Source organism: Salvelinus sp. IW2-2015, linkage group LG2 (assembly GCF_002910315.2).
Source record: "Salvelinus sp. IW2-2015 linkage group LG2, ASM291031v2, whole genome shotgun sequence".
NCBI classification, from domain to species: domain Eukaryota; kingdom Metazoa; phylum Chordata; class Actinopteri; order Salmoniformes; family Salmonidae; genus Salvelinus; species Salvelinus sp. IW2-2015.
In genome coordinates, this window is record NC_036839.1 from 9,832,920 (window position 1) to 9,860,599 (window position 27,680).

Below are 27,680 nucleotides of genomic sequence, written 5' to 3' on the forward strand. Positions count from 1 at the left end.
AGGCAGGCAATACGCTTGACCTCATCTTTACTAGATGCTGTTCTTCCACTAATCTCATTGCAACTCCCCTCCAAGTCTCCGACCACTACCTTGTATCCTTTTCCCTCTCGCTCTCATCCAACACTTCCCACACTGCCCCTACTCGGATGGTATCGCGCCGTCGCCAACCTTCGCTCTCTCTCCCCCGCTACTCTCTCCTCTTCCATCCTATCATCTCTTCCCTCTGCTCAAACCTTCTCCAACCTATCTCCTGATTCTGCCTCCTCAACCCTCCTCTCCTCCCTTTCTGCATCCTTTGACTCTCTATGTCCCCTATCCTCCAGGCCGGCTCGGTCCTCCCCTCCTGCTCCGTGGCTCGACGACTCATTGCGAGCTCACAGAACAAAGGGCTCCGGGCACCGAGCGGAAATGGAGGAAAACTCGCCTCCCTGCGGACCTGGCATCCTTTCACTCCCTCCTCTCTACATTCTCCTCTTCTGTCTCTGCTGCTAAAGCCAATTTCTACCACTCTAAATTCCAAGCATCTGCCTCTAACCCTAGGAAGCTCTTTGCCACCTTCTCCTCCCTCCTGAATCCTCCTCCCCCTCCTCCCCCCTCCTCCCTCTCTCTGATGACTTCGTCAACCATTTTGAAAAGAAGGTCGACGACATCCGATCCTCGTTTGCTTAAGTCAATCACCACCTTCCGGAGACACCTGAAACCCCACCTCTTTAAGGAATACCTAGGATAGGATAAAGTAATCCTTCTAACCCCCCCCCCTTAAAAGAGTTAGATGCACTATTGTAAAGTGGTTGTTCCACTGGATATCATAAGGTGAATGCACCAATTTGTAAGTCGCTCTGGATAAGAGCGTCTGCTAAATGACTTAAATGTAAATCATAGTAGCTGCTGCCAAGGCAACGCAGGTCTATCTTAACTACCTCTACACAGCAACAGGCAGCAGCCGACATTCCAATCTCTCTCAGATGGCCTGTGGGCTGAAGTCTGACTTCAGGGATGGTGATATCTTGAGATTTCATGCAAATCTCCCTTTCACATCAATACGTGCTTTACACAAAGGTCTGAGTTACGTGCTCAGACTTCAAGTTAGGATTCAGAAATTATTCAGACCCCTTGACTTTTACCACATTTTGTGGTGTTATCGCCTGAATTTAAATGTTATTAAATGTAGATTTGTCTGACAATGGCTTACACACAATACCACATAATGTCCAAGTGGAATTATATGTTTCGAAATGTTTTGAAATGAATAAAAATTAAAAGCTGTAATGTCTTGAGTCAATAAGTATTCAACCCCTTTGTTATGGCAAGCCTAAATAAATTCAGGAGTAAACATTTGCTTAACAAGTCAAATAATAAGTTGCATGGACTCACTCTGTGTGCAATAATAGTGTTTAACATGATTTTTTAATGACTACCTCGTCTCTCTACAACACACATACAATTATCTGTAAGGTCCCTCAGTTGAGCAGTGAATTTCAAACACAGATTCAACCACAAAGACCAGTGCGGTTTTATAATGCCTCGCAAAGAAGGGCACCTATTGGTAGATGGGTAAAAAAAAAGCAGACAATGAATATCCCTTTGAGCATGGTGAAGTTATTAATTACACTTTGGATGGTGCATCAATACACCCAATCACTACAAAGATACAGGCGTCCTTCCTAACCTATTTGCCTTAGAGGAAGGAAACCGCTCAGGGATTTCACCGTGAGGCTAATGGTGACTTTAAAACAGTTACAGAGTTTAATGGCTGTGATAGGAGAAAACGGAGGATGGAACAACAACTGTGTTACTCCACAATACTAAACTAATTGACAGAGTGAAAAGAAGGAATCCTGTACATAATAAAAATATTTCGAAACATGCATCCTGTTTGCAACAAGGCACTAAAGTAATACTGTAAAAAAAAAAATTGGTCCTGAATACAAAGTGTTGTGTTTGGAGAGAATCCACTACAACACATTACTGAGTACCACTCTCCATATGTTCAAGCATAGTGGTGGCTGCATGATGTTATGGGTATGCTTGTATTCGTTAAGGACCGGGGAGTTTTTCTGGATTAAAAAAAATATGGAATGGAGCTAAACACAGGCAAAATGCTAGGAAAACTTGGTTCAGTCTGCATTCCACCACACTGGGAGATTAATTCACCTTTCAGCAGGACAATAACCTGAAACACAAGGCCAAATCTACACTGGAGTCGCTTACCAAGTAGACAGTGAATGTACCTGAGTGGCCGAGTTACAGTTTGGACTTAAATCTGCTTGAAAATCTATGGCAAGACTCGAAAATGGTTGCCTACCAATGATCAACAACCAATTTGACAGAGCTTGAAGAATGTTGAATGTTGTACATGCCAGGTGGCCGAAGCTCTCTGAGCCTTAACCAGAAAGACTCACAGCTGTAATCGCTGCCAAAGGTGATTCTAACATGTATTGACTCAGATATTTCTGTATTTCATTTTCAATACCTTTGCAAAAATGTTTAAAAACATGTTTCACTTTGTCATTATGGTGTATTGTGTGTAGATGGGTAAGGGGGAAATCTATTTCATTTWAAAAAAAATTCAGGCTGTAACACAACATAATGTGCAATACTTTCTGAAGGCACTGTGACAGAGTGACAACAGCAAGGGGTTTCAGCCTACTGTCACCGTACCTGTTCCGACTTCTGGTGGAAGACGGCCGACATGGCCAGGATGGTGCTGCGTTCGTCCAGGGCGGCGGCGAAGCTCTTCCACTCCTGGTCCAGCTGGGCCGAGATCTGTTTGATCTGCTGCGAGGCGTAGTGGCCCGCCTCCGACAGCCGGGTCGCCACCGACATGATCCGGTTGATGTTCACATAGGCGTTCTGCACAGAGGGGAGGGACACACGTGAAGAAGATATTATATAGTATGGGGAAAGATTCTGGGTTTATTTAATTCAATTTAAGATAAAACAGTATTTGATTTAATTCAGGATATATTGACATTTATTAACGTAGAACTGAAAGAAACAACGTAGACAAACTGTGTAGGGCTTGGTCTCTGTGGCATGTCTAGCTATACCTAGTGGTGTCGTATCACTTGATAGCCAAACACGCAATGATACACCTGAACATGACACAGACATGACACGTGAGCCAGCCCGCCGCGAAGTGATGGTGTAGAGCTTAGCGACAACAAGCGTGACAGAATTCTGCAGCTTTCAGTGAATCTCTCTCTCTCTGGCAGGCCACCCCTGATGTCTCTGACACACACACACACACGTTCTTTACTGCCATCTGGCTCTGTAGTCCACAAAACCCACCCATCCATCCCTCCACTATGGGAGTTTAATCATCTCTGGCCGCTTTAGGCCCAACCATTTATCAGCTTCACATGATGCACCCACCGTGGGCTTTATTTACCGCTAACCTGATTAGAACTGCTAATGAAGCCATCAAAACGAACAGCTCGTAGGTTTAAAGCAGGGCTTAATGAACTATGCTCAGACATGGTTGCTGCATGCTGAGCACGCTGAGCCAAGACTCACGCTAAAACATAATAACAGTATGAGTCGGGAGTCTGTATGAGCAGAGAGCAGAGAGAGGGATAACGAGAAGGAGCGATAGAGAAAGAGAGAGAGTGGAGGGGAGTGGAGAGAGAGCGGAAGTGGGGAGAGAGAGACAAGGGGGGAGAGAGTGGAGAGCAGAGAGAGAGAGAGTGGAGAAAGAGAGAGAAAGAGAGAGCGAGGTTCTTCAGTGAGAGCCAAAATGCCTCTTTGTGTGTCAGTGGTTTTTGGCCAGTGTGGTTCTGTTCTGTGCCTGTGTCTGTTTACCCCCTCTGACGACTGCTGTGTGCAGCCCAGCCCAGCCCAGCAGCAGGCTGATGGAGACACAGCAGGCTGTGAGGACTGGAGAGGAGGGAGCACACACAGCCACACACAAAGACACACACATGCTGCTGTGAAGGGCCTCCTGTGTGTGTGTCTGCACATCGGTGCCAAACACGAATAACTCAACAGGCCTGCTCCCGAATACACACAGAGCTGGGGATTTGGGGACAGATGATTCTCTCCAATGATTACTGGAGGAGATGGCAGAGGATCTCACCATACTGCCCAGCGTTACTATGCCATTTAAATGTGCATGTGTGCGCATGCCGTGTGAGACTCTTGGTTTGTGTTTCGGTACATAAATAGCTTGATTTCTCATCCAAATAGTATCAGACATGTCTCCAGAGCAAAACTGCAGTAGAGGTCATTGCCTACTGTAAGGTGTATCCCCAATAGGCACCCTATTCCCTATTTAGGCCCATAGGGCTCAAATCAAATCAACCAAATCAAATGCTATTCTTCACACGCTTCGTAAACAACAGGTGTGGACTAAGATGCTTACTTACGGGACCTTCCCACAATGCAAAGAGGAAGAAGATGGGGAAATAATCGAAAAGTAAAACACACGATAACGATAACTATAGACATGGMGTACCGGTAGAGTCGATGTGCAGGGTTACGTGGTAACTGAGGTAGATATGTACATATGTAACTAGCAAGTAAAGGGACCAATCAAAAGTAGCGCACTATATAGGGAATAGGGTGCCGTTTGGGACTTAACCCTGACAGTTATTATAATGGCAGTGTTACTGGTGAGGCTAACCAGAGGAAATAAAATCAACACTGAGGAAGTACCCTGCTGTTACAGCAGAGCGATAATAATCAGAGTATGTGTGTTTATATTTAAAACTCAATTCTGCTCTCCACCGCCAGTGGCCTGTACTATATCAACGATAGCTGTCAACTGGGGGAGTACGTTTTTTTGTTTTTTTACAACCCTCTTGTTTGTAAAATACTAATCCAGTAATTGAAAGGCCTTTTGACCCCATCCTAGAACATGTCTTTCAATAATTAAACTCTTTCTCATACAAAGTGAAATCCCTGAGGCATGACTCAAGGACCATTGACATCATCCATATTATTAGATCCCCCGTCCCCGTGCACCACAGAAAGTCCTCACCAACCATATAGTCCTCACAAACCACAGATAGTCCTCACACACCATATAGTCCTTCTATATTGTGTAGGTCACACACACCACAGTCACACACCATAGACTGTCCTCACATACCACATAGTACCCACAAACCACATCATCCCCAAGCACCATATAGTCCTCACACACCACAGACCGTCCTCACACACCACAGACCGTCCTTACACACCACAGACAGTCCTCACACACCACAGACAGTCCTCACACACCGCTGACAGTTCTTACACACCACTGACAGTCCTCACACACCACAAACAGTCCTCACACACCACAGACCGTCCTTACACACCACAGACAGTCCTCACACACCACAGACAGTCCTCACACACCACTGACAGTTCTCGTTCAAATATTTTTTATTGAACACATACAAGAATGGTGTATCGGTATAAAAGCCAGGTATACAGTTCTTATCTATACATAAAATAGCAGACAGAAACAAAAAGACCCAGGGTTCCGGGTACAAAACAAATATTACAAAACAAGACATACAGAACATGGACAGGTATAAAGAAAGAGGGTAGGTGTCCCCCTTTACGCCCTCCCCCGCCTTTATCCCTCCCCCCTTCTTCCCCCCTTTATCCCTACACCTTATACCCTCCCACTGCTCGGGTGGTCGTGCCAGCACACGCTGACCAAAGGTGGATTAAAATATTACAATTGAGAGTGCGTTAAAAAGTACAAATTCACAGCGCCACATGGTCTAAGTAGTAGGGAAAGGCTGCCAGATTTGATCAAATGTTGTTAATTTATTGTTCAGAATATATCTAATTCTTTCTAAGTGTACAGTGTTTGCCAATTCGCTGAGCCATAATTTGGTAGTGGGCGCTTCCCTCTTTTTCCAAAACAACAAGATTAATTTTTTGCGAAATGAGACTGTAAGAGTCACCACTGACAGTTCTTCACACCGCTGACAGTTCTTACACACCACTGACAGTTCTTACACACCACAAACAGTCCTCACACCACCACTGACAGTTCTTACAACACCGCTGACAGTTCTTACACACCACTGACAGTCCTCACACACCACAAAACAGTCCTCACACACCGCTGACAGTTCTTAAACACCACTGACAGTCCTCACACAACCACAAACATCCTCACACACCACAAACAGTCCTCACACACCACAAACAGTCCTCACACACCGCTGACAGTTCTTACAACCCACTGACAGTTCTTACACACCACTGACAGTCCTCACACACCACAAACAGTCCTCACACACCACTGACAGACCTCCACACCACAAATAGTCCTCACACACTACTGATAGTTCTCAAACACCACTGACAGTCCTCATCACCACTGACAGTCCTACAATCACTGCTCTACATATACTGACAGACAGTCCTCACATATCACTGACAGTCCTCACATATCACTGACAGTCCTCACATATCACTGACAGTCCTCACATATCACTGACAGTCCTCACATACCGCTGACCGTCCTCACATATCACTGACAGTCCTCACATATCACTGACAGTCCTCACATATCACTGACAGTCCTCACATATCGCTGACCGTCCTCACATATCACTGACAGTCCTCACATACCATAGAATTCATGGCAAAGTGATTGTGCTGCGTCTGGAGGTCCACGGCGTGCTGGTAGCTGACTCCGATCTCTGTGTGGCTCTGTAGGAACACTTCCTTATTGTGACTGATCCAGTCAAACATCTATGGTGGGAACACAGAACAAATACATGAGATTGGTTACGTTACTGGTTGGGTTACTAGTCCCGTGTGGCCCAGTTGGTCCTGTGTGGCCCAGCATGGAGCTTGCAACACCAGCATTGTGGTTCCGATTCCTGCTGGGGCCACCCATACACAAATGAAAGCACGCATATAAATGGCACATACTTGGCATAATATATATATATATATTAGACATTCCCATTGATAGTTTAGGACAGCAGACACAATATATTTATTTTTGTTTTTTGTGTGGACTGGATAAAGAGGAAAGATATAGAAAATAGCAGAGGGCTGTACTTGAACCCATGCCTCAGCAGTATATATGTGTTCCAGAGGCAGCGGTCTAGACCACTAGACCACCCTAAGCCACAGCAGAGAAACATTCTAGTCATTACATGATCCTATAGTCCTCTCCTTGGTATTAATAATACACTATTGATCAGATTTAATCAAATGCAGCCATCTCTCTTTAAAATCCCGGACTGCATGCTTGACTATATAATAAAATGATGGTGGCGTGACAAGCGTGATTATTGGGTGACACAGGAACAACTCTCTAGGCCAGCAGCTTCACATCTCCGCTCTAAAGAGCCTGCGACATTAGAACAAACCTATTTAATCAGGTTTGATCGAGCTGTTAATTAAACATTGACGCTGGCGTGACCTCTCGCCGCTGCCTTCCGATGGAAGTCCTTATAAGGGGAATTAGTCGTCCGATGTGTTTGTACTGATGTAACAGATTACAGTGGTGGTGTTTCAATTCTCTCTGTTTTAGAAGCTGTTTGATAAATAATGCTTATATTCATTATTATCGTATTTAAACATTTACATTTACATTTAAGTCATTTAGCAGACGCTCTTATCCAGAGCGACTTACAAATTGGTGCATTCACCTTATGATATCCAGTGGAACAACCACTTTACAATAGTGCATCTAACTCTTTTAAGGGGGGGGGGTTAGAAGGATTACTTTAAACAACGATGAAATTGCAGTTAAATGTATTCTAATTTATTCAATGAGAAATATTTTTTACAAATAGAATGGGAAAGGCTGAAAAATGCCTAGGAAATAGTGCTCCTCCATATCTTTTGGTTTGTTGCAGATTTCTTTCCCTCAAACTAGGGTTTGATGAAATCGATTTTTATTGTCAAAAGACTTGAAAGACCATATGATTGACAACTTACTTGTAAATTCTCCTACTTGTCATGCTTATTAAATCACATCTTGACAGCTTAATCTAATATCTTACAAATCAAATGAAGAGAAGCTGGCTAAAGAATTAATTAGCTCAATGACTGTTAGCTGCTTTTTGGGGGGGGGGGGGTACAAATTCTGACTCAGAGCAGTAAGTTGATAATGCTGATAAATGACTCCCTATCATATTCACTTGAAGATGAGGAATAGTGGAGAGCTAGTCGGGAAAAGAGAGCGATGATGAGCATTTATCATTTAGTCTACAAATCATTATCCTTAAATTACCAACATCATAAAGCAAAAAATGTACCCTGGAAAAATGCCACATTCCTTGGAAGAAACCAATTGATGGTACGACAGATATTATTTTCTCTACAGGGCATAACCTACAACTCTCCTCACTAAAATCCATTTGAGCCTTTTTGTGAGAAAAAATAATGAATGTTTTGGATCGTCACCGGTGCATGATAGCAGGGGAAGACGACGACGTGGAGCCGAGTCGGCCAGTAATTGTTCATTTTGTATGCGTTTAAAATGGCTATTGCCTATATAGAGTGCTACAAAAGTAGTGCACAAAAGAATTATAGGGCGCCATTTGGGACGCAGCCACAGAGATCACATGAGGTCATTACGGAGGAGGAGGAACAAAAAACACCTGCGCCCTCCCTCCCTCCCTCCCTCCCTCCCTCCCTCCCCTCAGTGAAATGAGGCCTTCTGTCTGTTACTGTTCCCTTTGGTCCTAATCCACACAGATATGAACTGTCTTTACAGGGGTTACACACGGACACGTTCATTTCGACAGCATTGTACAAAAAAAAAGAATAGCCTTATTATGTTCGAGCTTCAAAGGTGTCGCGTAAAACAATGTGATTCGCCTTTTGAATCTCTGCTCCGAATACTAACGTACTGGCGTGCAACCACGAACGCTACTATGATTGTCCAAGTGCTTGGTCGGACCAGAATCAAAATAGTCCAATGGGAATCTGAGTTGACAAAATGACCAGTACCTGAATTGCTGAATCTATCATGATTCTGATTAGACTGCGTTGTATAACACGCTGTTAGTAAATCACCATCCGATTGGAGAGGACACAGGGAGGGACATACACTGTACCCGTGCCATGCCTTGATTGGCATTGTCCCCAGGGAAATGAATCATTATCTGGGCCTGTACTAATCAGAGGTCCCATGGGGCTCCACGATCATTAGGGAAGGGACTGACTGCACTTATCCAAATGAAGGCATCTTCGTCATTGTAGGGTTTATTGGGGGGAGTGTTGGCTTGAGGGATTGGAGAGAATATTGCACGGTTATATGGGGATAATATAATTTTTCTTCCTCTCTGTAAACACTAGCTGTGTGGCAGTTCTACTTTAGTTGATTTGTCTGGTTGCCTTGACGAAGCAGGAAATGACTTGGCAATGTAAAATATTGTTTAGAATCATACGATATCATCTTCGTCATCGAAATACTATCACCTTTTCTTAGAGACCCACCTGTGTCTCCCACCTTGCCAGAGTTGTATTGGTCTTAACATGAGGTCATGTGCTGACCGTATATTAAAGTTGATGTTGTGTCATTCCTAATGAGTTTTGGGGTATATGAGGTTTTCCTTTAAAAGCCTGACAGCTTTTCAGAGACCAAAAATAATGACATGTAATTATTACATGTACCTTTGGGTTATTGACATTGTCAAGGGAGATGAGTGCGTAGATGAGAATAAAGTATTTTGTCATCTCTAATACCCACTTAGAAAAATCTCATGACTTGGAAAAGTGGGCAAAATACATGTTTATTCCCCCAAATACCATCTCAGGGAACGATGTACTGAGCCGTTCTGCTTTCATAATATATTATGCTTTTACAAGGATATGTGCTTTTATAATATATTATGAAAGCACATATCCTTGTAAAAGCATATTATATTACATTTAATATGTGTTTCAAATAAATACAAACAAATGGCAGAGTTTTCTATGTATTTAGGCCCTCCATATAAACAGAGAAATGCTACGTCTAAAATGGCACCCTATTCCCTACATAGTGCACTACTTTTGACGTCAAAAATAGTACACTATATAGGGGACCGGGTGCCATTTGGGGCGCAGCCTGGGCCTCACATCACATCGAGCCCAAAGTTTGTTATTGGTTCCCGTACTGAGGACATTCACGATGCGCCGCTAGGATAAATATTTGAAGACAAGACTCTGGGATATTTATATGCCAAAACCTCTCAATCAGTTTGCAACCTTTTTAATATAAATTCCTTGTCAACGTTTGTCTGCCTTACTATACACAAGGCACATGTGTGGCAATAAGTTTGGTCTTACTAAAACGCCCTGCAAGGTCAAATCAACAAAGTGTCTTTAATGTGATGCGGGTTTATTATTTTTATTCTGTTAGCAGAGGTAATCAGCTGTATCGTGTTGTCTGATCGGTTTCTTTTAATGTTTTTAACAATGCCAAATTTCCATTTATGAACAATAAAGATATTCTATACACACGCACACACACACACACACACACACCACACACCACACACACACACACACACACACACACACACACACACACACACACACACACACACACACACACGATAACAGACGCACTATACACACATGTACACACGTTGTGTATCGTAGATATGTGATAGTGGTGAAGTAGGGGCCTGAGGACACACAGTGTGTTGTGAAATCTGTGAATGTACTGTAATGTTTTTAAAATGGTATAACTGCTTTAATTTCGCTGGACCCCAGGAAGAGTATTGGCTGCCTTGGCATAATAAATACAAAATACACATACTGTATACACAGATCAACTCAGCTTAACAGTTGTTGATTGTGATTGTTGTTTCTGGCCCCTCTGGGCTTTGGTTACTCACCTTCTCTGCGTCCTGCTCAAAGAGGCGGAGCTGGAAACACTGGTCCAGCTTGAGCTTGCGGACGTGCCACATCTGGTGCAGGTGCTGTCTGGTGGAGTGCAGCTTGTCCAGCAGGCTGGCAATCTTAGGCACCACGCTCTGGAAGTCAGCGCTGCCCGAGATGCAGTTCCTCCCAGAAAACCCGTCACTAGACCGGATACACTGAAGCAGCCTCTGGCCTTCTCTGTCCAGCTCCTCCACAGGAGCCTTCATCACCTTCTTCTTGAGCTGCGTGTGCTCGTCGATGAGGCACCGGGAGCCCTCCACGTCCACCGGGAACTCCTTCTTGGCCAGCAGCTCCTGGAGGTCCTCCAGGCGGGAGAGGAGGTGAACGGCAGAGCCCATGAACTCCTCCAGGGCCACGCGCAGATCCATCCACTCCTCGTGGTTGTACTCCAGAGAGCCCTCAAAGTCGTCCGTCAGCTGGGACGGGTCCACCAACTTAGTCAGGCCCTCCACTGACACCATGCTAGTCTGTCAACAGAACACAATCCAGAGGCTCTCGTTATGTTACCCCAAACCGCATACAAGCCTCATTGGACGCGTCCAAAATAGCACTCTATTCCTTATATGGCAAACAAGGCCCAGGCTCTATGTAGGAAATAGGGTGACATTTGGAACAAAGCCATTCTGTTTCTTATTAGCACTACATGTTCACTGTGGAGGGAAGGAATGAGAGAACCTCACACTACCTAGCATACTACTAATGGCTGACCTCTGTACAGCACTACAGGCAGAGAAGATGGGGAAATCGTGGGGAGGAAAAAATAATTTCTCTCCAGTCCCTCTGAAAACACAGGTCTGTGCTTCCTGCCCGGCTTTAGAGACATGTTAAAATTAGCGACTGTTGTTGAGTATCGCTGATATTCCTGTGATTGATTAGACTTTAAAATAATGTGCTATTCAACTCTGGCTGAAATACGACATCAAAACGACTCGTTTATCGGAATAATCAAAACAGGCATGCTGACTAGAGAAAACGTCTGTACTGAAGAAACATAAAATAGTCCAGGGCAGTAGGTAGACATTCCAACCAAAACAAGGTTATGTTTGCGCCCATGCTGAGCGATGCTGAGCGAGAGGCTTACCTCAAATGTGAACTTGGCACTGCCAAAGTTGGTCTTCTGCTTCTGCCAGAAGTTGTCGGGTTTGATGATCAGCGCCACGCAGATCTCGGCGGGGAAGGCCTCCTGCAGGGTCTTCAGTAGAGGCTTGATCAGGTCCCACTTGGAGCCGCGCATATCAATGATGACCGTGAAGCCTCGCTTGCACACATCCTCACTGGGAGATAGAGGAGATGAAAGGACCATTCGAGAGAGAGGAGAGAGGGATAGTGAGAGAGAAACGGAGAGAGGAGGGGCGAGAAAGAGAGATGAGTGAAAAAGTGACAGGAAAAGAGAGGGAGAGAGAGAGAGAGAGAGAGAGAGAGAGAAAGAGAGAGAGAAAAAGAGAGAGAGAGATAACCAACCGCTAGTACCCAGCATTCCCTGTACATCACATCCACTCCCATGGAGCTTGGGTCGAGCTGGGGTGGGCGACGTCACGCCATCCAACACTCTCTACTTACTATCCCTCTGCCAATTTAGACTCCCCTGGACTCTCAGCCAGGCACGGTGCTAAAGCCATTACACCACTGGAACTGTTTAACTGCTGTGACTAAATGACAAGCGCTGTTCAACTGGAGTTGTTTTCAGCTGACGCACTGCTTCTACCTTGGGTGTGGTACGATCCCTCCCGCAATTCTACTTTCTGACAAGCGTGTCATCGACATGAAGCTCGGTCGTTTTAGATTATCATACAAACGATAGCATATGACACACAAACCTCTTCTCTCTTCCTGGGCATGTCCTCTTTAGATGTAACAGGCTTACTTGTTGAGAGTCTTGTTTCAATTTCAACCCCGCAAAATGGAGGGCCCCACTTTTCTAACAGGTTATGAGGCTGTAATGCTATTAACGCTTTATTCTTAGGCCTGATGCTCCGAAGGCACTTCAACGCGATTGGAAGAAGATAAAAATAACCTCTAATTGCTTTGGCCCGCCACATGCCCTCCTCCTCCAGCCTCCCCTACTTCTGCAATTAATATGATCCTCCGCATCGCTTTGTGCTGGAAGACTGGGGACACACAGGAGACAATGCCTGCATCCCAATTGGCTCCCTATTCCCTAGGTAGTGCACTACTTTTGACCAGGGCCCATATGACTCTGGTGAAAAGTAGTGCACTACATAGGGAATAGGGTGCCAATTGAGACATTTGTACCAACAGCAGTCTATTAAGCCCCCTTGTTTCCTGCCATTTTCTCTTCTCAATGGGCCAAGGACAACAGGAAAACAGCCTTGACACAGTCATACACATCCTCCTAGTAGAAAAGAGAAGTGATACTGGTTAGATGAATTTCTTCTTTCTATTGAGTAGATGAGGTGCTATGTGAAAACACTACTTTCATTTCCTGGTACTGTAGGCTGAAATGTCAATGGATATGTGGCCCGTGACCTTTGGCTTTGCCACACTGATTGTCAATGAACAGCAGCATTTATCGACTTGCAATGTGTCCTAAATGGAACCCTATTCCATATTTATAGCGCACAATGGGCCCTGGTCAAACGTAGTGCACTACATAGGAAATAGGGTCCCATTTGGAACATAGAGACGTAGACTTGCTCGTTCACTTTCAATTGAGGGAACATGTTGAAGTGGTTAGGACATCATGGTCTCAGTTTGTGGTTTCCCTCGCCCATGCAAGCTCAGCTAATTCCAATGAGCTCAAAACAAAACGGAGACTGTTGCCGAAATATCACAGTAGCTATCACTGCAAACACATATCCAAGCATTATAAATAGAGAGAATGAACATTTCCTGGACGCAGAGAGGGAATTCCAATAAACGGCTGGGGTAGAGGTTGGGGAGTGGGGGATAGGTTGGGTGGATGGTGGTACTGGTGGGACGGATCAATAGCATTGACAGAAAAGGGAAAGGAAGCAACAGGCACTGGGATGCTGTGATCTGGAGCTACAGTATCAAATCACATTTTATTTGTCAGATGCGTCAAATACAACAGGTATATATATATATATAACATTTATTTAACTAGGCAAGTCAGTTAAGAACAAATTATTATTTACAATGACGGACTACTTGTAACAGGCTGACTACACCGCCCCGCGCGTTGCAAAATAAATTTAGAAATCTATATTATTCAGTTATTGCACCCACGCTGCACGCGCACGCCAACGAGCATCTGCGTTGCCAAGCGCTAAAATAGAAGTCAGTTGTATTTGTGACGCAGATCGCGCTGCAAGTCCTGCCTATCCCGTCTCCCCATTGGTTTATAGAAGCAGGTACCCACGTGCCATCTCCTCATTGGTTATAACCACGTGGGTGACTGAAAGACGAACGAGGTCGGTGGCGGTAATGCACCTAATTTATGAAAGTTGCCCATCGCAATATAAAGTCCAGAGAAAAAAAAGCCTAGAAGGAGGAGAGATGATGTGTGGATTAATTGTCGGAGTAGAGGACCTTGTGCATTTATGGTAAAATAACAACTCAATGTTTATATCCCAGGAAAAATTAGTTAGCAACAGCAAGCTAGCTAAAAGACAAATTAGCTAGCAAGTGCAATGCTTTTCGACCTGTCGCCATATTAATGTAATTGGTTCAGAGTTTGTTTTGATATTTTAACCTGCGTGTCGTGATCGCGTTTGGTGTGGGGGGACAAAATACATTTATGCACGATGGCGCACGGGCGCAGCCGGTTTGGGTTCCGTGTGCGAGGCGGTAGTCATTTAGGCAGGTTACCTTCACTTTCTTGGTCACAGGGACTATGGTGGTCTGCTTGAAACATGGAGGTATTAACACAGCTCTTAATACAATTCCTGACGGTCACAGTCACACAACTCACTATGAAACCATTTTCAGCGTCTTTAAAGAAAGCACACACCGACAAAGGTTGACACCGAAAAGTCTGCTTTTATTCAGCCTCTCCGGTGAAAAGAGAGACCGAGAAAGACGTAAAGCTACTTGAGAAAGAGAAACAGAAAACCACAAAAGAGTTTTCTCGCTTTGAGTCTGGAGAGAGGCACTCATTGCTCAACGGTTGACAGCACGGCCCTAGAAGTACGCCATGTGGCCACGCCCCGCTTCCTTCTCTCTGCTCTGTAATTACCTTATCCTTTTCCATTCTCGACATGTGTTGGTAATGGTGGTGGATCAGTTGGAGGGGAGTTAGGGGGACTCTCCCTGGCTCTCAGGCCGGGCTGGCTGTTTAAACTCTCATTAAGCAGGTCACACAGAGAGGCTTTGAAGCTGACTTCATAGGTCCACTGCCAGGCCTGATCAATGGCTGAACACACTCAGTGCAGCCCTGTCACTCCGCCTGGCTGACAGCACCCGAAACACACACACACACACACACACAAACCCATGTGCGCACACACACCATACACACTTGCGCACACACATAAGCATACACACGCACAGGCACACATGCACACACACACACGCGCACAAACATTTTCCGCTGCAGTTAACAGCATGGCCACAAGGATCAGCCCGGGGAAATATATGTGTTTAGATTACGCGGGAAAAGCACACACACACACGATGCCACGAACTGAGTGTGAACATTTTCAGCATATTTGTAACCATGGCCCAGGCTCTGACAGATATAAGACCAAGTTAGTGAAACAAATCGGTGCATTCGGAAAGTATTCAGACGCCTTGACTTTTTCCACATTTTGTTACGTGACAGCCTTATTCTAAAATGTATTAAATATATGTTTTTCCTCATCAGTCTACACACAATACCCCATAATGACAAAGCGAAAACAGGTTTTTAGACATTTTTGCAATATGATATGAGACTCGAAATTGAGCTCAGGTGGATCCTGTTTCCATTGATCATCCTTGAGATGTATCTACAACTTGATTGGAGTCCACCTGTGGTAAATTCAATTGATTTGACATGATTTGGAAAGGCACACACCTGTCTATATAAGGTCCCACAGTTGACAGTGCATGTCAGAGCAAAAACCAAGCCATGAGGTCGAAGGAATTGTCCGTAGAGCTCCGAGACAGGATTGTGTCGAGGCACAGATCTGGGGAAGGGTACCAAAACATCTCTGCAGCACTCCACCAAGCAGGCCTTTATTGTAGAGTGGCCAGACGGAAGTTGCTCCACAGTAAAAGGCATATGACAGCCTGCTTGGAGTTTGCCAAAAGGCACCTAAACAAGATTCTCTGGTCTGATGAAACCAAGACTGAACTCTTTGGCCTGAATGCCAAGCATCACGTCTGGAGGAAACCTGGCACCATCCCTACGGTGAAGCATGGTGGTGGCAGCATCGTGCTGTGGGGATGTTTTTCAGTGGCAGGGACTGGGAGACAGCTCTTGAGGTTCCTTGGAGAACACTTGCCAGATAAAGAACGGCGTGGCATCAGACGTGGCATTCACAGAATTCTAAAAGGTTTGTGAAATGTATGGAAGCCTGTAGATGTGCCCCTTTCATAGCACACAGCAAATAGGCAAATGTTAACTCGTGTTGATTTTTCAGTGTACCATTTCTAATGTTGATTTATGAGTTAAATTAACACTGAAAATAGTTAATTTAAGACTCAATGGTGTAAAACATCCCCAGTGTTTGAACCAAAACCACGACCATCATATAATATTTCCCAGCAGGCTCTGTTGCAGGTAGATTTTATTTATTGTTTATTTCAATATCTATCTTTCTGCATGTACATTAACTTATTCATTCATCTTATGCTACTCAAATATTAATAACATACATTTTTCTGAACTACACTGAACAAATATATAAATGTAAAGTGTTGGTCCCATGTTTCATGAGCTGAAATAAAAGATCCCAGAAATTGTCCATACGCACAAAAAGCTTATTTTTCTTATTTACATGACTGTTAATGAGTAGAGTGCCTCACGTTGGCGGTGGGCTTTTGGTATGGGCAGGCATAAGCTACTGACAACGAACACAATTGCATTTTATCGATGGCAATTGAATGCACAGAAATACCGTGACGAGATCCTGAGGCCTATCTGAAGCTGGAGACTTATATTTCCCTCACTAACTTTAAACATCAGCTATCCGAGCAGCTAACCGATCACTGCAGCTGTACATAGCCCATCTGTAAATAGCCCATCCAATCTACCTACCTCATCCCCACATTGTTTTTATTGACTTTTCTGCTCTTTTGCACACCAGTATCTCTACTTGCACATCATCATCTGCACATCTATCACTCCAGTGTTAATTTGCTAAATTGTAATTACTTCGCTACTTTGGCCTATTTATTGCCTTACCTCCTCACGCCATTTGCACACACTCTATATAGACTTTCTTTTTTCCCCCATTGTGTTATTGACTGTACGCTTGTTTATTCCATGTGTAACTCTGTGTTGTTGTTTGTGTCGCACTGCTTTGCTTTATCTTGTAAATGAGAACTTGTTCTCAACGAACCTACCTTGTTAAATAAAGGTGAAATAAAATTAATTGTGAGGCCCATTTTTTAAGGTATCTGTGACCAACAGATGCATATCTGTATTCCCAGTCATGTGAAATTCATAGATTAGGGCCGAATGAATTTATTTCAATTGATTGATTTCCTCATATGAACTGTAACTCAGTGAAATGCATTTTGCGTTTATAGTTTTGTTCAGTATAATACAATCTGTGACTTGAACTTATTGCACCGTTCCAGTTTAGATGCTTTAGGTAGTCTCATATCTTGGTCTTCCCAACCCTGGCAGTCATTCTGAATGCAGGTTGCTGGTGAATAAATTGTCCAAATGTTGGATTCCAATAACAATTACACATCACTTTGCAAGTCAACATAACATGACTTCAGCATAGCATGACTTACAGGACTGATGGGGCCTGTAAACTATGCCCTCAAAATAAGTCCTTATAAAATATGTAATGTATATAGGCTCTCACTTTGTGAAGCCTGCAGTACTGAAAATGAATGAATGCAACAACCATGTCTCTGTCACTAGCAAACACAGTCATGGGTGGTGCTGGTAACTCCAAAATTCACTCAAAAGGCACCCTGGGAAATATGCAAATACGGCTCAACACTTTATTTGCATAAAATAAGGTGTTGAGTGTGTGTGGTTCTTCAGAGAACCTAAAATGGTTCCCCTATAGCATCGCTCTGAAAAATATTATTTGATTCCAAACTTTATTTTTAAGTGTAGGGAATAGGGTGCATTTTGAGACGCAACCCTAGCGTGCATCGAAGAGAGAAATCCGATCTGCAATGTACAGATAGGTTTAACGTACTAAGGCAGGTAAGGAAACAGAGCAGCTGTTCTAGCAAACTGTCATAAATCATTCCTGCGGCTTTTCTTCGGGGAGTCTCTCTAATGGCCCTCCTGGAAAAACTAAAAAGGCTTGGCGAGAGGGAGAGAGGGAGCCCCCGAAAATCCTGGGCTCACTGTTTACATTAGCCCACTGTAGCCTCAAGGATGGGCTCACAGCCAGATGCTTTCATGAGACTCCACTCCACACTAGTCCATACACTAAATGTGTGAGTCCTAAACGGCACCCTATTCAACATATAGTGCACTACATTTGACCAGAGCCCTATGGGTCTTAGTCAAAAGTAGGGCAGTGGTTCCCTACTCTAGTCCTCGAGTACCCTCAACAGTACACATTTTTATTGTAGCCTCAAACTGTCAACTAATTATCGGGCCCTCAATGAGTTGAATCAGGTGTTTTATGACTGGGGCTACAACAAAAAGGTGTGCTGTTGGAGGTCCTCGAGGACTGGAGTTGGGAACCACTGATGTAGGGAATAGAGTGCTATTTAGGATGCATCATGTGTATACGTACGCTACATTAGCCAAACACAGCCTGAGCAGAGGTGGAAGGGAGTGAAAAAAAGACTGAAAGTAACAACTCTATTATGGATGGATTAGTTAATAGTGCAACTGGGTTTGGCTAAGAGGTTGGCTTTCTGAAAGACGTGTGTGTGTGTGTGTGTGTGTGTGTGTGTGTGTGTATGCGTGTGTGTGTGTGGGGTGCTGTCTGTCTTCCCAGTCTTCCCTCAGACAACAGGTCTAACTCACATACTGTTCCATTAATTCCATTCCAGCCATTACAATGAACCCATCCTACTATAGCTCCTCCCACCAGCCTCCTCTGTGACAGACAGAAGATGGGCCCTCACGCATATAATTAAATAGAACACTAGATTGGGCATTGGCATCCTAGCAATATGACTAATTAATCCACCACCTTGGTTGGGAAAACTTTCATTCTGATCAAATATGGTCAAATAGTGTATAAAACAATACATTTGTTGATATAAGCCAATCTGCACAGTATATCTGTTAGCTAGTTAGTCAGCTAGTGAATTATAGGATCTCTATGCCCTCACATCTCACAGACCAGAAACAAATAATAAAAAAGTGGAAAATCACATATGGTCCTCTGTCTTCCTATTGAAATGGCTGTTAGTAGTACACTACACGATCAAAAGCACGTGCTCGTCGAACATCTCATTCCAAAATCCTGGGCATTAATATGGAGCTGCTCCCTCCTGTACTGCTATAACAGCCTCCACTCTTCTGGGAAGGCTTTCCACTAGATGTTGGAACATTACTGCGGGGACTTGCTTCCATTCAGCAACAAGAGCATTAGTGAGGTCGGGCACCGATTTTGGGCGATTAGGCCTGGCTCACAGTCGACGTTCCAATTCATCCCAAAGGTGTTCGATGGGGTTGAGGTTAGGGCTCTGTGCAGGCCAGTCAAGTTCTTCCACACCAATCTCAACTAACCATTTCTGTATGGACCTCGATTTGTGCACGGGGGCATTGTCCTGATGAAACAGGAGAGGGCCTTCCCCAAACTGTTTCCACAAAGTTGGACGCACAGAATCGTATAGAATGTCATTGTATGTTGTAGCATTAAAATGTCCCTTCACTGGAACTAAGGGGCCTAGCCCAAACCATGAAAAACAGCCCCAGACCATTATTCCTCCTCCACCAAACTTTACAGTTGGCCCTATGCATTGGGGTAGGTAGCGTTCTCCTGGCATCCACCAAACCCAGATTTGTCCGTCGGACTGCCAGATGGTACAGCATGATTCATCACTCCAGAGAACACGTTCCCACTGCTCCAGAGTCCAATGCGGCGAACTTTACACCACTCCAGTCGACGCTTGGTGATCTTAGACTTTTGTGCATCTCCTCTGCCATGGAAACCCATTTCATGAAGTTCCCAATGAATAGTTATTGTGCTGACGTTGCTTCCAGAATCAATTTGGAACTCGGTAGTGAGTGTTGCAACTGAGGACAGATGATTTTTTACGCACTACGTGCTTCAGCACTCGGCGGTCCCATTCTATGAGCTTGTGTGGCCTACCACTTAGCGGCTGAGCCGTTGTTGCTCCTAGACGTTTCCACTTCCCAACATCACAACAGCACTTACATTTGACCGGGGCAGCTCTAGCCGGGCAGAAATTTGACAAACTGACTTATTGGAAAGGTGGCATGACGGTGCCACTTTGAAAGTCACTGAGCTCTTCAGTAAGGCCATTCTACTACCAGTGTTTGTCTATGGAGATTGCATGGTTGTGTGCTCGATTTTCTACACCTGTCAGCAACGGGTGTGGCTGAAATAGTCAAATACACTATACTACATACTTTTATCTATATAGTGTATGTAAACTGTATCCATAATTTCCATTAATCTTTCTGTGGGAGAATTTTCAAATGTTTCCTATGAGAATTACAAATGTCTACAATATTCTTAGATTGTGTGTGTCGTGCCAAGTGTTCCTTTTGTGATTGTAATTTCTGTGTCGAGAAAAATGTGAAAATGCTCCCACAGAAAGATTTATGGAAATTATAGATACAAATTACATACATCCTTCTGTGGGAGCATTTTCACATTTGTCCTATTAGAATTACAATCACAAAACGAACACTTGGCTCGACACACATCTAAGAATATTCATTCAAATAATGTCTACATTTCATGATATATCGTGCATTTGGAAGGTATTTAGAACCCTTGACTTTTTCCACATTTTGTTACGTTACAGCCTTATTCTAAAATATATATTTTTTTTTCCCCCCTCATCAATCTACACACAATACCCCATAATGACAAAGCAAAAACAGGTTTTTATAAATGTTTGCAAACACCGTATTTACATAAGTATTCAGACTCTATGAGATTCAAAATTGAGCTCAGGTGCATCCTGTTTCCATTTATCATCCTTGAGATGTTTCTACAACTTGATTGGAGTCCACCTATGGTAAATTAAATTGATTGGTCATGATTCGGGAAAGGCACACACTTGTCTATATAAGGTCCCACAGTTGACAGTGCATGTCAGAGCAAAAAACAAGACATGAGGTCAAAGGAATTGTCCGTAGAGCTTTGAGACAGGATTGTGTCGAGGCACAGATCTGGGGAAGGGTATACAAAAAAGTCTGCATCACTGAAGGTCCCCAAGAACACAGTGGCCTCCATCATTCTTAAATGGAAGAAGTTTGGAACCACCAAGACTCTTCCTAGAGCTGGCCGCCTGGCAAACTGAGCAATCGGAAGAGAAGGGCCTTGGTCAGAGAGGTGACCAAGAACCTGATGGTCACTCTGACAGAGCTCCAGAGTCTCTCTGTGGAGATGGGAGAACCGTCCAGAAGGACAACCATCTCTGCAGCCCTCCACCAATCAGGCCTTTATGGTAAAGTGGCCAGACGGAAGCCACTCCTCAGTAGAAAAGGCACACGAGTTTACCAAAAGGCACCTAAAGGACTTACAGACCATGAGAAACAAGATTCTCTGGTCTGATGAAACCAAGATTGAACTCTTTGGCCTGAATGCCAAGCTCCACGTCTGGAGGAAACATGGCACCATACCTACGGTGATGCACGCTGGTGGCAGCATCATGATGTGGGGATGTTTTTCAGCGGCAGGGACTGGAAGACTAGTCAGGATCGAGGGAAAGATGAACGGTGCAAAGTGCAGAGAAATCCTTGATGAAAACGTGCTACAGAGCACTCGGGACCTCAGACTGGGGCGACGGTTCACCTTCCAACAGGACAACGACCATAAGCACATAGACAAAAAAACGCAGGAGTGGCTTCGGGACAAGTCTCTGAATGTCCTTGAGTGGCCCAGCCAGAGCCCGGACTTGAACCCGATCGAACATCTCTGGAGACCTGAAAATAGCTGTGCAGCGACAATCCCCATCCAACCTGACAGAGCTTGAGAGGTCATGCAGAGAAGAATGGGAGAAACTACCCAAATACAGATGTGCTGAGTTTGTAGGGTCATACCCAAGACAAATCGCTGCCAAAGGTGCCTCAACAAAGTACTGAGTAAAGGGTCTGAATACTTATGTAAATGAGAAATGTCTGTTTTTTTTATTTTTTATTAATACATTTGCAAAAATGTGTAAACATGTTTTTGCTTTGTCATCATGGGGMATTTTCTGTAGATTTACGAGAAAAACGACAATTGTTTATCCATTTTAGAATAACGCTGTAACATAACAAAATGTGGAAAAAGTCCTAAGGGGTCTGAATACTTTCCGGAACGCACCGTACACCACGACATGGATGACCATCTTCTTATGACAACAAAACAGAATGGACCGTGTTGAAGTACGCTCTAATGTGTATGCCGTGTGTCAACATGCATGGTGACGGCATGTTTCTCCTGCTAGCCCCATACATTAAGTCATGTTTACATTAGTATGATTAAGAAATGAGTCCAGGGACCGTATGTGTCAAGCGTCTCAGAGTAGGAGTGCTGATCTAGGATCGGGTCCCATCTGTCCATGTAATCTTGCAGGTTGATGTTTATTGTCATGAGTCTTGTCCTGGAGGCAAAACTATGTGATTCCCCTTTAGATATGCCAGCTGCAAAGTCAAAATGGGCTATATTGTAAGAATGTGCTTTTTTGGTCTTAATTTAAAGTTAGGGTTAGCAGTGTGGTTAAGGTTAGGGTTAAGGTTAAGGTTAGGGATAGGTTTAAAATCAGATTTTATGACTTTGTGGCTATGCCAGCTAGTGACCATTCTGCAGAGTTGACACCAGAACAAGATTGAAAAATGCTAAGCTGCTTTAATCGTATTCGATGTGATCTAAAAAGCAAAAAAACGGATCATAAATCAGATACCTCTCCACTGTTCTTACCTGGGCACAGTGGAGAGGTACGTCACCAGCTGCCGCAGCTCCTCGTGTTTTATTCTGTCATGGTTGCTTCTGGCAGGGAAGGTCAGTATGGGGCCACCTCTCTTATCACGACCTCCTGTAGGAACACAGACAGTAGAAATCTCCTTATTTTTGAGAGCCCTATGTCAGAAATAGATAGAGCTTTAAGTGCACATCAGTGTTCTGCTCCAAATGGCACCCTATTCCCTATATAGTACACTACTTTGACCAGGGCCCATAGGGTACTAAAGCTTCATGCTGCGATTCTCAGTATTCTCTCAAAGTGCCCGTGTACATCAATTACAGTAAGACATGGTATACAACATAATGAGAGTAGAAAGGGTCTATCTTCATGTCTCTTATTTACTAGGTCTTTATCCCAAATGGCACCCTATTTCTTGTACTACTTTTGAGAGCCCATGGTCAAAAGTGGTGCACTATAATAGGGAATATAGTGTCATTTGGGACGCATCCCATGTGTAGAGAGATGACCAGATTGAGGGTGAAGTACATTTGTTTCTCCCTGGTGCTCATGGGACTTCGCAACAGCAAGGGAGACAGGGAGGCAAGGCAGCAACAACGCCCCAGAGGAAGGGCATGGAGGGCCTTATCCAGGTGGGATTTTGTTGGTGACAGATCGTTTTTTGGTAGAACCAACCCCCTCAGATGGCGGCGCTCCCCCGTACCTCCCCCTCCCCTCTCTGACAAACGTCCACCAGTCTTTCATCCTCAAGGTCCACCTGCTCAGCGTGTGTGTGTGTGTGTGTGTGTGTGATGTGTGTGTGTGTGTGTGTGTGTGTGTGTGTGTGTGTGTGTGTGTGTGTGTGTGTGTGTGTGTACCACACACTGGGCCTCGTCACAGAGATAAGGCCAACATTACTCTACTGCTGCCTCTATGTATTTTCGGGAGAAAAAAATGTAGTGTTACTTGCATAACCCCGGTTATATGAAAATATGAGTGAGATGTCTCACTTATGGAATTCGCTCTAGCGAACCAATCACACAACATCTGTTGGAGACAGACAGGTCGAGTGGCGAATAAGGTGAGCCCCTTCCCTCCTTATAAGGCGCCACTCGCACGTCCTCTGGTCATTCTCAAGCATGCTTCTCTTCCTTGGGCTCGTGCGAGCAGGGAAATGCGGTGAGACTTTTCACAAATTTTTCTCATAGGTTCTATTTCGAATACTCATTTCAATGTCTCACTTATGGGATATGGCCAACTCCCGTATCGCAGACATGCTCTCCGAAGCCAGGGTAGTCCCAACAGCATCACCCCTCAGAGGCTCTGAGGAAGGTGCAGTGACATCCAGTCGGTAAGACCTCATTAATGTATGAGGGGTGGCCCAACATGCCTCATTGAAAATCTCTTGCAAAGAGATGGCTTTGAACAGTGCCCAAGAGTTAGCCATACCTCTGGTGGAATGAGCCCTCAGACCCTACGGGGGCTATAAATCCTTGCTATTATAAGCCAATATACTGTTATAGCCTATCCAATGGGATAGCCGTTGACGAAAGAGGAGCCCACACTTGCAGGGGGGCACCCAAGGCAAGAAGAGTTATTTCGCCATGCTTTCGTTCTATCCAAGTAGATGCGCAAAGCATGCACTGGACATAAACGGTGGAGACGCTCTTCTGTCGTAGAAGTGAAGGGCGACGGGTGGAAAGCCATGAACTCTTGTAATTGCTGCTGACCTTAGGCATAAAGGCGGGGTTGGGTAACAATGTTACCTTCGGTAACCCCAGGGAAAACTGTAGGCAGTTTCAATTGGGTTGAGGTTGGGTGATTGTGGAGGCTAGGTCATCTGATGCTGCACTCCATCACTCTCCTTATTGGTTAAATAGCCCTTACACAGCCTGAAGGTATGTTTTGGGTCAGTGTGCTTTTGAAAAACAATTGATAGTCCCACTAAGTGCAAACCAGATGGGATGGCGTATCGCTACAGAATGCTGTGGTAGCCATGCTGGTTAAGTGTGCCTTGAATTCTAAATAAATCACTGACAGTGTCACCAGCAAAGCACCCCCACACCATCACACCTCCTCCATGCTTCACGGTGGGAACCACATATCGGAGATCATCCGTTCACCTACTCAAACCAAAGGACAGATTTCCACCGGTCTAATGTCCATTGCTAGTGTTTCTTGGGCCAAGCAAGTCTCTTTTTCTTATTGGTGACCTTTAGTAGTGGTTCATTTGCAGCAATTTGACCATGAAGGCCTGAACAGTTGATGTTGAGATGTGTCTGTTACTTGAACTCTGTGAAGCATTTATTTGGGCTGCAATCTGAGGTGCAGTTGACTCTAATGAACTTATCCTCTGCAGAAGAGGTAACTCTGGGTCTTCCTTTCCTGTGGCTGAACCCATGAGAGCCAGTTTCATCATAGCGCTTGATGGTTTTTGTGACTGCACTTGAAGAAACTTTCAAGGTTCTTGAAAGTTTCCGGATTGACTGACCTTCATGTCTTAAAGTAATGATGGGCTGTTGTTTCTCTTTGCTTATTTGAGTTGTTCTTGCCATAATATGGACTTGGTATTTTACCAAATAGGGCTATCTTCTGTATACCACACTAACTTGTCACAACTGATTTGCTCAAACGCAATAAGAAGGAAAGAAATTCCACAAATTAACTTTTGACAAGGCACACCTGTTAATGTAAATGCATTCCAGGTGACTACCTCATGAAGCTGGTTGAGAGAATGCCAAGAGTGTTCAAAGCTGTCATCAAAGGAAAGGGTGGCTACTTTGAAGAATCTCAAATATAAAACATATTTTGATTTGTTTATCACTTTTTTGGTTACTACATGATTATTTATTTAATGTTAATTCATAGTTTTGATGTCTTCACTATTATTCTACAATGTAGAAAATAGTAAAAAATAAAGAACAACCGTTGAATGAGTTGGTGTGTCCAAACTTTTGACTGGTTCTGTATTTTATTTTACCAGGCAAGTCAGTTAAGAACAAATTCTTATTTTCAATGACGGCCTTCGAACAGTGGGTTAACTGCCTTGTTCAGGGGCAGAACGACATATTTTTACCTTGTCAGCTCGGGGATTCGATCTTGCAGCCTTTCGGTTACTAGTCCAACACTCTAAGCACTAGGCTACCTGCCGCCCCAATATCTGTATCTATTCTCTACAGCTCAAAGAATGCCTTGAGTTAACAACGGCCTTAAGTTTATTAGACTAAATGAGATTCTTTCTATTTTACATGGAATTGAACTTGTTTTTACAACAGAGTTCTAGTCAGCTCCCGTTCCCCGTCAGCTTTCTTTACCAGCATTTGACCTGTTTACCCTGTTCATTCAGAGATGAGGTAAAAATGATGAAACAAAAGGCAAAAAAATATGTTTTAGTCACACTGGCTGGCTGCAATGAACTAAGAGGGATTCTGGCCAGTAGCATTGTATTAATGAGCATTAAGGTCATGGAAATGTTTATCTCCACTGTCCAAACCTGGGTTTAAACACTATTTTAAATCATTTCAAATGTTGCTGTGCTTGATTGAGCTTGCCTGCCACAATAGAGCCAATAGAACACTTATAGAATTGCAACCCCCACCCATCTGGCCCTGCAGCCACGCTAAAGCAAACACTAAAAGTATTTGAAAAATTTTGAATAGTATTTGAACCCAGGTCTGCCTCTGTACTGTTGAACTCTGTAACGAGAATGTTCTGTACAGTAGAAGTGACCAGGGTGACATCTAAGCTACATCTAAGCTACAGTAAGTTCTAGGGGAGGGGAATGTGATAACGGGTCCTTGTACTGACATCCAGTATGTCCCAAATGGTACCCTATTCCCTATATAGTGCACTCCTTCGACCAGAGCCCATAGGAGTCCCCAGCCTTACATCAACAGTACTGGAAACCAAACCTAACATTCCATGTAGAGGTTGTGATTCAATGTAAGGTATTCTGCTACAACAGCATATCATGGGGTGGCAGGTAGCCTAGGGGTTAGAGTGTTGGGCCAGTGACAGAAAGCTTGCTAGATCGAATCCCAGAGCTGGCAAGGTGTTCCGCCCTTGCGCAAGGCAGTTAACCCCCAACAACCCCCTGCACCACTTTGATTCAGAGGGGTTGGGATAAAGGTTTAAAGAAACATTTTGTTTGATTGCATTCAGTTGTGTGCAACTGACTAGGGATCCCCTTTCCCTTCCATAGAATGAGTGATCTCACCTTTCAGTCTCTGAACAGCCACTATGATCCGTAAGGAATTATTAGCGAAGTTATGACCTGTCCGAACGAATGGCCAATCACATGTCCTGACGTACCCTGTGCTGTTGCTTCATATTAATTAATTGGATCAAATAGACAAAAGGATTCCCTAGTAACTAAACAGAAGCAAAACGGCCAAAACGGGGAGGGACCTACCTGAACTTGTTCAATAAGAAAGAAACTCTCTTTCTCGCACGTCAAAGTTGTTGTTGTTGTGCCGATGGTTAAACGTCTACATGCTTGTCATGTGCTACTAAATCATACTTGTCATGGGAATTTCCTCAGCATTGGTCTGCCATGAACACTGCCGGCCAGAAAAGAAAACCTCTTCATGATTTCCCATAGTGGATTCGTCAAACTGAAGCATCACTGTTGCAACCCAAACAGTACCCAGTAGTGCACTACTTTGGAACAGGGCCGACAGGGCTATGGAATAGGGGAC

At 44.1% G+C, this 27,680-nt stretch overlaps 1 protein-coding gene across 1 annotated transcript in view; it reads right to left on the minus strand.

Annotated features, from left to right (window-relative positions):
• The window catches only part of LOC111974119 (kalirin), a 280,207-nt gene that overhangs the window by 141,667 nt on the left and 110,860 nt on the right, over positions 1-27,680 (minus strand). Inside the window, exons 3-7 of the mRNA XM_070446990.1 lie at positions 23,004-23,118; positions 11,927-12,119; positions 10,800-11,312; positions 6,580-6,702; positions 2,662-2,853 (exon numbers count right to left, since the gene is read on the minus strand). Coding sequence (XP_070303091.1) covers positions 2,662-2,853; positions 6,580-6,702; positions 10,800-11,312; positions 11,927-12,119; positions 23,004-23,118 — 1,136 coding nt within the window. The remainder of the gene's footprint in view (positions 1-2,661; positions 2,854-6,579; positions 6,703-10,799; positions 11,313-11,926; positions 12,120-23,003; positions 23,119-27,680) is intronic.